Genomic DNA, 10,083 nt, shown 5'->3' on the forward strand with positions numbered 1-10,083 from the left:
AAATTTATGATGCTTTTCCTTAATTTTATTTCTTAAACTCTTTGTGAGCCAACCTGGTTTTTTTTACTTGCAGGTACCCTTTTCTTTCTATTAGGAATATGTTTACATTGAATATTTAAAAATTTTCCATATTTGATCAGTGTCTCTAAATAACTCAGCTGGCCAATTCACAACAGATAACTCTTGTTGTATCCCTTCAAAATTTGCTTTATTGAAATTTGTAACCAAAATATCATTATTCCTTATCTCCATATGCAGCAAAACATTGAACCTAATAGAGCAATGATCAATTACTCCCAGATGTCCCCCAATTTCCATCCTCTCAATCATTTCTGTATTTGAAGTTAACAATAAATCCAAAATAACATTATTTCTAGTTGGTTCCTTGACTAACTGGTGAAGAAAACCATCCTGAACAGTTTCCAAAAACTTTTCTCCCTCATGGTTTGATTCTAGAATTTCCCAATCTATATGCCTGAAATTAAAATCACCCATAATTATGACTTCATTAACAGCTGAAATCTTAATCTCATAAAGTTTCTCACTAATTTCATCAGTATCATTTGGTGATCTGTAACAAATTCCCACTAAAAGTTTTTTCCCTTTATATCCACTAATAGAAACCCAAATGGATTTAATGTCTTTGCTATTGTCTTTGATATCCTCAACTTCAACAGCACGTAACTCAAATTTTACCTATAAAGCCACTCCTCCTCTCTTCTTTGATACTCTATCCCTATTAAATAGCCTGTAACCATGTTTTAGTTATTCCCATTATATCAAAATTCTCCATTCTTACCAGTGCTTTAAAGTAATCTAATTTATTTCTTATACTTCTAGCTTTACAATAGTGACAATTAAGCCTATCCTTATAACTACTTCTATACTCATTTTCTATGCTAATCTTTTCTCTGCCTCTTATTATTTTTGCATTCAGTTTTTCCTGGCCCTCACCATTGTCTAGTCCTAGTTTAAAACTTTCCTTACAGCTGAGTTAATAGCTCTAGCAAACAAGCCAGCCCCTACTCTATTTAAATGTAAACCATCCATTACAAAAAGCTCCCTTCTCCCACTGAACTGATCCCACAAGTCCAACCAGCCAATCTGCTCATCCTCACATACCAACCTAAGCCTAGCATTTAGCCCTAATGACCTACTTATAACTTCATCCCCACAGCTAATTTTAGGAAGTATCCGTCACAAAATTAAGTTATGGCCATTTTCTTTAAGTGCCTTTATCAACCCCATATACTTATTAATTAGCTCCTCTGACCTAGCTAACTAATTAGGTAAGATAATGAAAAAAATAAAATAAAAATATTCAGGAGGTATACTTGTGAACTGCACTTTCACCAAGTGATTTATAACTTGTGTGGTGGGATTATTAATTAGATATGGTTTAAAAGACAATAAAACAATAACATTAAGTATAAACAGATTTATACTGTTAAAAGTTATAGTACGGAAACTGAGGATTACTTTGTGGTTATGAACTTGGTCGTAGGTCATAATGACCGAGCCTGTAATGAGAAGGTTCATTTGCTCCCTCTGTGTACTGCTTTGTCTCATTCCTGTTTCACTCTTACATGACATTTTAGGAAAAATAATTACATTCTCTCACCAGTAAACATTTATTGCATCATTTATTGAACCTTTACCTTCCAAGAACCTTACAGTCTACTAAAAGGTAGCAGGAGAGTTTCCGGCCCTTCTGAAAAGAAATGGGATGGGATCCTACCTCATCCCTCCCCACTTCAAGCACTGATTTTATGTATATATATATTTTATTTTTTGTGCATAATTGTATTGTAGTTGTGTGTAAGAAGTGATAACAATGAATCCAGTCAATCCATTGAGTCCACCCATGCTTTTAATAATACATGGTTAAATATAGCTTTTTATATACTTATACTTTTCCCAATGCTACCAACAGAAATCTTTGGGCCAAGTACAAATCTTTTACTTGGGTTCCCCTCTGAGCTGTTGTTTTTTTATACACATGAACAAGTAATGCATTAACATAAATTAGTTAATTTATTCCCCCCCCCCCCCAAAAAAAACAACATTTTCCTTAGTTTCATCAACTAAGTTTACAAAGCTGTAAGATTTGAAGTAATCATTTCTAGCTCTAATCTCTTGTAAACATATTTCTTACCTTTGATTTTTTATCTGATTTCAGGTCTGTATTACGTCTTGACAGGAAGAGGACAAAGAATTGACTTTGCATGGTATGGTATTTAAGATAATCATAAAACAACAGTGTAGTGTAGTAGTCAGTATTATTGTTAAATTGTTCTATCAACACATTGTATGTCTTCAAATTTCAAGTGTTTTAAAATCTTCGAAACATCTGATTTATCAGGTAAGTCTGTTCAGAACAGTCAGTAGTTCCTATCAATTAGAAATTATAACAAAACGGTAAAAAAAATCAAAACTAGTTTTATATGATATGACATTGCAAGTAGATGGAGATTATATAATCTTCTATATCTAGTATACTGCTATATTCTGACCTTTGTTAATCTTTCTGTTTTTCCAAAGTATAGGAGCCCACATTCACAAGGGATTTCTTAAATGATGTTTTTGCTCTCATATAGGCTACTAACCATGATACTGTATTGCCACAACCTTAGTGTAAGTACCTAATGGCATGGTACATCCCTGGGATCTAGAAAGATACAAATGTAAATTAGATGGGTACTCAGTAGAGCACATACCTTTGCCACACAGCATTGATCATATTCAGCCCTAAAAAAATATGCAAATGTATATGTATGTCCATCATTATCAATAGATGTGGACCATTTTGGCAAAATAGTGAGGAGTAATATTCTATATGTCCACCAAGTTTCATCAAAATCTAATCATTTTTGAGTTATAGAACAAAAATAGTGTGAAAAATCAGTCCCCATTTTAACAGGTAGGGATCTTTTTATGTTTGTGACCTCGACCTTTAAACCAATCTTGCTGACCCCCCCCCCCCCCCCCACACACACACAGGTGAAAAAACGTAATCTCCACCACCGAAAGTGACAGAGGTAATTAGCTGAAATAGTAACCTTATTACCTTCCTCCATAAATTCAGGTTGTATAATGTAAAGGATTTAAGGTCAAATTACCATTCAACGTTCTGTATTGTTAAAAAGTATCTGAAACCTTAAATGCAAGGGACAAAATAATTTTAACAGTGTACATCTGAAGATACACAATACAGCAGGCAATGTAGACTGTCAAGATATGCACAGTTTTTCAACTTTCATATCAACATACATACTTTTGTACTAAGGAAATTCACATGAAACTAATTTCATTTATCAGTTCTCAAAACAAAAGCCTCTAAACTGTCTATACCTAAATGTGCAGTAATGAATTTAAACTTTAAAGAAAACACCACAACAATTCTTCAAGTTGACCAAGGTGATATCACTACAGTCATGGACAAAGAGGAGTACACCATCAAGCTTCATATTCTACATTAAAGATGGTCACTACGAGAATATCTAGTCTAACCCAACACAGAAAAAACTTAACAACTCAAGAAATGGAAAAGTACAGAAGCAGAAACAAACAACAAATAACAGTTGTTACACAACCACAACACCACCTAAAACATTTATGGTCCACTGAAAATTCCCAAACATGGCTCAACTCAAGAAATGGAAAAGTACAGAAGCAGAAACAAACAACAACTAACAGTTGTTACACAACCACAACACCACCTAAAACAACTATGGTCCACTGAAAATTCCCAAACATGGCTACCCTATCCATCCCATAATTAACTGCAAAAATTCACCATGCCATTTTTTAGCCAAATTTTTATGTAGATGTAATATTTCTGTTAACCAGTAAACATCTTCACATGTTAATAACTCAGTCCACTTTGTAGAAGTTATAAAAGCAACCTTCATAACCTAACAAGACACAATGATTATCATCAATGTATCCAACATTTTCTAATGATCTTCACTCACCTTTCTGTATCACCACAACCTTTCACATGAAGATAAGTACTACTAGAACAAGAAAGCCTAGCCATGGGTTCATTCCTATCACTAGTACTCAATATGGAACAGTGTGGAGGTAATGCTCTCAAAACAGCTACTCTAAGATACAGAATTTAATTGATATATTGATGAAATGTTCATCATATTATCCCACATGCTGCAGACAGGACTATGAATCATGAACCATATAAAAAAACAACTCTAGAGCTATATATATAGTTCACAAAACAAATAGAAGAAGGTAACTTCTGTTTCCTAAATTTAACAGTTACTTAGATGTTTCCAGAAAATCCATAGATACTGGTAAGTATCTTGATTATAAATCAAACCACCTTAACAGTGTAAAGAAGGGTGACATAGACTGCCTACAACACACGTTCACAACAGATACTTTGAATCCTTTATAAATAATATAATAGAGAAGACTACACCAAGAATAAGTGGGAGAGACACATTTATGTGTTCCCCTATTTCAAAGGTCATTCTGAAAACACAGAGGATATACAAACAGCATTAAGGTAGGATAATAACCAAAAGCCACAATACAATGGCAAAGAAACACACCATTTACAGCTTCTTTTGTGAACGTGGATTCCAATACCTGGAGAACCAAAAGGATCAAATAGTCAGAAGTTATGGGCATAATAGATACACAAGACTTGGTAATACTGAATTATTATGCAAAAGAAGAAGACCAGGGACCTTCCTTCTACTAAAGATCCACAATATTTACAAAATAAACCAATATTGTAGCTTAGATTTAAACACTAAAGGTGATGATCAAATAAAAAAAGACCAGAATTTTTTTTTATATTTATAAATAATGGACAATGTTAGTTATTATTGCTATTCATGAAAAAATAATAGTGCCTTATCACTAATCATCCATTAGTACATTAGAACTTTTTCTGATAAATAATTTGCACAAACTTCTTTCAAGTATATTAAATATTTCTAATTACCATCACCAATGCACTGCAGGTAAACTATGTGTAGGAAATATAAATAATAGGGATTGCAAGGAATGTCACAAAACCCTGATAGAATGTTTGGGCAAAAAGCACCTTAAACAGTAATGATTCAGTTCAAACAACACTTTAAAACCTTTACTATTGACTGCTAAGACTGTACACATGTAAAAATGCACAAAAAAGTATCCTTGTTAGACTTACAAGGAAAAATAAATCTGCTCAAAATGGCCTGTTTGTAATTCTTCTTCTTCTTATTATTATTATTCTCTTGCCAGCCTACAACACAAACTTGGTATATTGCACCCAAATCTTTTGTAGAATACTAAATAAGTTATTGCGAAGGTTGTAGGGGTATTGAAAGATCAATTTCTTTCTTTTATATTTTAAACAAGTTAAAAACATCATCATTCTAGTGTAAACAATGTTATCATTACATTTTGAAATAAGCTTTCTTATAAATATCTGATGTTTCTGTAAAAACCTTAAGTACAGGATGAAACAGGAATTACCAGCCAATAATAGATGAACATCAGATGACTGTAATATGTACATATTCAATGCTTTGTACATTATACAGTCGTTGTCTTTAAATAGCCAACTACTTTATTATGTATAAAGTGAAGGATTTAAAAAAAAATCAATACATGTGATATTAAATTTTATTATATACATTTGAAGAATAATTACTTTAAAAGACACGTAGGTTTATTTAAAGCATTGTTTTAGATGTATATGTTTTATTTGAAAAGGCTACTTTTCTACTGGAAATATTTTTTTTTGTGCTTAGTGAGGGTTGTATTTTAGTCTAGGTATATAACTGCCCATTGCTATGCATTATATATAGAGAATTTAGTTACACAGAAACTATAGATGCTCACTATATTCTTAAACTCCTGTGACAATCTCCAGCTGTAGTTTAACATTTGACATTTTGAACTAATGTGGTCATATAGTCAACAACTACAGTAAATCATCATGAACCATATCAGCCAGCTACTAGCTACGTTTATTACCATTACAATCTATAAAGTTAGCTACCCTATCAAGTAATCCATTTCCCATAGTTGAGCATAAAAAAAAAGCCAGTAAACAAGATAAATAAAAAATTGGGAATTTAAAAACCTGCAAATAGGGATCGTAAAAAAAAAGTAAAGAAACAAGGCCAGAGATACTGTAGACATTATTTACTCAAACTACAAATCACTGTTTTAACTCCATCAAATGTAATTCTAGATAACACCATGGAGCCAAAAATAGGAGTTTGAGTAAATAATATTTACAGTATCTCCAGCATTGTTTGCTTACATTGTTTTTATTATCTGTATTTGTAGGTTTTTAAATTCCAAATTTTTTATTTACCATGTTATAAGATAGAATAACACAGCATCCCTATAAGAAATGCTAATATACCTTAGAGACCATTGTCAAATTTCATCAGCGAAAATTATCAAATATTGTTCTAGTATTCCAATTTTTTTACATAATTTATCAAACAGGTTTGCACTTATTTTTTATTTTTTTAGTCTCCTATATCAACCAATGTTTGATAATTATAATTTTTATTGGTAACAGTTATGAACAATCTCTAAGCACAGTACCTGTTATTGCATATTTTAAACTGTGATAACCATCAAATAAACCCAAAACTAAACTGCAGGCTAACAAAACATTTGTTTTTAAAAAGCATGCCACGATATAAAAAGAAAATAATAATTCTATAAGAACAAAAAATGCATATAAAGATTAATTCAACAGTAAACTAGAAATTACTTAAATAATGTATTTTTGGAAGGGAAGTTGGACAACAACAACAAAATCTTGATCAGAAGTAAAAGTATTATAACAGTTAATAATGGCTGGAGACGGCTTGAATGGGTAATGAAGAATGGGTACATTTGCTGTTATGTTAAACTTATATTAAAGTTTTTCTTCATTACCCATTCAAGCCGTCTCCAGCCATTATTAGTCTCAAGGTGGGTTCCTCGTAATCAAATTATAACAGTTAATTAATCCCTGTAAAATGACAATACTTAAAAGATAAGAAATAATTAGCAAACAAACATTAAATGAAAAACAGCAAAATGAGACAGTAAAACAAATATGTTTAGAAAAACATGTAGAACAATAAGTTAAATGTATTTTAGCATAATTATAAAAGCATTAAGCTTTAAAACAAATGTGTTAATATTAAATTCTAATTTATTTGTAAAGCTTAAATAGACTTCATCCATCTTTTTGTAGCTGGATTTAGGGTGATGTTTGATGAAAATCAAGTGCATTGAGTTTTTTAAAAAGCCCTATGAATTGTTTGTTATACCTTGATCTTGGTGATTGAAAGTTTAATTTATCATAGGAAATGATATTTTAATAACTATTTGCATGAGAGAAGTCACGGTGATATAATATTACTTAGTTATAACCTATAACACAGACCTGCAATGGTTGTTTGTTATAAAATTTTTACATGTTGTACAATAATTCCTGTATGATGAATCCAAAAATATATCCATTTTTCTACATCACATACAGATTTTTCACAAAACATCATAATGCAATACACAGAAGACCACAACACGTAGTTTTGAGACTAAACGACATAGATTTCACAAAAAAAATCAGAATGAATGAGGATACATATCCATTTGACATCAATGTTCTTACGTTTGTTTGTATTTTTGGTAACAAATATAATAATATAAAATATTCATTGTGGTAAACAAAATAATAATTTGTTGTAAGTAAGAGTTTTTCTTTTTCTCGATTTGTAAAAAATCTTTACGTGATAGAAAAGAAAAAATGTTATTTTCAAAATCTACATAGCTGAATTATGGAAAATCCATTATTAAAACCAAAACAACTTTTATAAATTTGCAGGCCTATATAATCTGATTTCAGTAATGATTGGAGAGGCATAAGAAGTTTTACTCGGGCCAGGTGGTTAGGGCGCTCGACTCGCAATCTGCGGGTCGCAGGTTTGAATCCCCATCACACTAAACATGCTTGCCCTTTCAGCCGTGGGGACGTTATAATATGACGGTTAATTCCACTATTAGTTAGTAAAAGAGTAGCCCAAGATTTGTTGGTGGGTGGTGATGACTATCGGCCTTCCCTCTAATCTTACACTGCTAAATTAGGGATGGCTAGTGCAGACAGCTCTCATGTAGCTTTGCGCAAAATTCAAAACAAACAAACAAGTTTTACTCAATAAAGTATTCAATAGTTTTTTTGTTACATGTTTAGTTACTAGACTTGGAATGTTATATTTAATACAGTAATGGTTAAATTATTAAGAGTATTTTTTTAAATGATTGTGTTGCAACAAACTGTTCTGGTAAATTATTATTATTATTATACCCAAGTGTGATTTTTTTTTTTAATATAATCCTCATAATTGTATATTGAATATTTATTTTGTTAACTTGTATAATGTTAAATGCTTAATATTTCTATTTCTATTGGATTTGGAACTATGGTCGTAGAAAAAGGCTGTCTTTATGGATTATAACTTGAATTGTGTTTATGTTTGAGTATCTGTTATGCTTTAGTATATCTTAGAGAAGTTGTTTCCAAACTTCTTTCACTGATGACACCCTAACCCACTTACCTTGGTTTGCATGACACCCCCCTTCTGGCACATGCAATTTTTTTGTAGTTTTTGTATATGGTCTCAATTATTCATTGTTTGGTGAAACTTGCAACACCCCTAGCAAGTTGACGTGACACACAGTTTTGAAACCACTGTATTAGAGTAAGTCTATTGTATAGTTTCTCAAGAAATGTTAACCAGCAATACATGTAATAATGTTATTTTTTAAGGCTCTTAGAAGGAAAATCTCGAAATCTTGTAATATCATTTTTTAAGGGTTTTAGAAGGAATATCTCCATATCTCTGGTGTGGACTCGGTATAGGATTTGCAATATCACTCTCAGTTGTTGGTGCAGCTTCGTAAGTATAGCAGATGATTTATATTTAGTTAATTTGATATTTGAAATTACATCAATAGTAAATGAACATTTTAAGAATAAAGAAATACTCAAATTTAATATATTTTTACAGTAAAATCCAGATATGCCTCTTTTTTGTTGTTAAAACGTGAAGTTATAGATGCTGATTTATTATCATGTATATTTTATATCTCCAAAACATGACTCACAAGTAATTAAAAATTTGCTCAAAATACGTACAATAAACTTTTAAAATTGTTAATAGATGTAAAGCACTCACCCTGTAATAATATGTCATTGGAAAGAGTGGAAGTTTTTACATGAAATAATATAAGATGCATGGAAGAAGTATTGGTTAGTACGTAGTGCAATGTTGGTGATTAAATCTTGTAATGGGTCAATGGCTAGTATAATAAAATATTTAGAAAATCAGAATGAAAACCCTGAAGGTAGAATTAAGTGCAACTTGTGTGAAAAAATCAGAGCTTCAGAATGGAGTACTTGGAAAACTGATCTTTTAATAAGTTCCAATATAATATATTCAGCCAATTCTTCACAACAACTTGTGACACAAGACAGGCAGGTGCATAACTCTTCCTTATCCCTTTCCAGATGGGTCATGGGTCAAAGGCCATGTCGTCATGTTTGTTGACTCGGATTCAAAATTTTATTAAACTACTATTTTATGAATTTATGTTAATAACTTTGGTATCAAACTGTAGATTATAATTCAAATTTTCGCATTATACATTATTCAATTTCTTAATTTAAAAGTGAATATTAAAAAAATACACTTAAACATTGATTTCTGTGTGTTACATGGTGAATTGAATGCAGCACTGGTTCAGATTAGATGTTTGTGATATCAAAATACTAAGTAATAGTTTTCTACAAATTATGAACTTAAATTACCAATATTGACAAGCTAGAATATAAAATACAAAACTCGTATCTTTTCTATTTGCTGAGATATTGCTCATGTACTGAATTAAACACAGTGGCCCCACCCACCTCTTTCCATCTTTGGAAACTCTCCCTTATATACATTTACTTCTGTATGTGACATGTGAATAACCAATCAAAAGCTCAGAATGTCCTCCTAATGGTTTTCTCAGCCATTTTCATGTGTTACAAAATTTAATTTTTTTTAGACCCAAGTA

At 31.3% G+C, this 10,083-nt stretch overlaps 1 protein-coding gene across 1 annotated transcript in view; it reads left to right on the top strand.

Annotated features, from left to right (window-relative positions):
* The window catches only part of LOC106466710 (V-type proton ATPase 21 kDa proteolipid subunit-like), a 27,724-nt gene that overhangs the window by 8,276 nt on the left and 9,365 nt on the right, over positions 1-10,083 (top strand). The window contains exons 2-3 of the mRNA XM_013927008.2: positions 2,180-2,228; positions 8,841-8,924. Of these exons, the coding sequence (XP_013782462.1) occupies positions 2,180-2,228; positions 8,841-8,924 (133 nt within the window). The remainder of the gene's footprint in view (positions 1-2,179; positions 2,229-8,840; positions 8,925-10,083) is intronic.

This window comes from Limulus polyphemus, unplaced genomic scaffold (assembly GCF_000517525.1).
Source record: "Limulus polyphemus unplaced genomic scaffold, Limulus_polyphemus-2.1.2 Scaffold2354, whole genome shotgun sequence".
NCBI classification, from domain to species: Eukaryota; Metazoa; Arthropoda; class Merostomata; order Xiphosura; family Limulidae; genus Limulus; species Limulus polyphemus.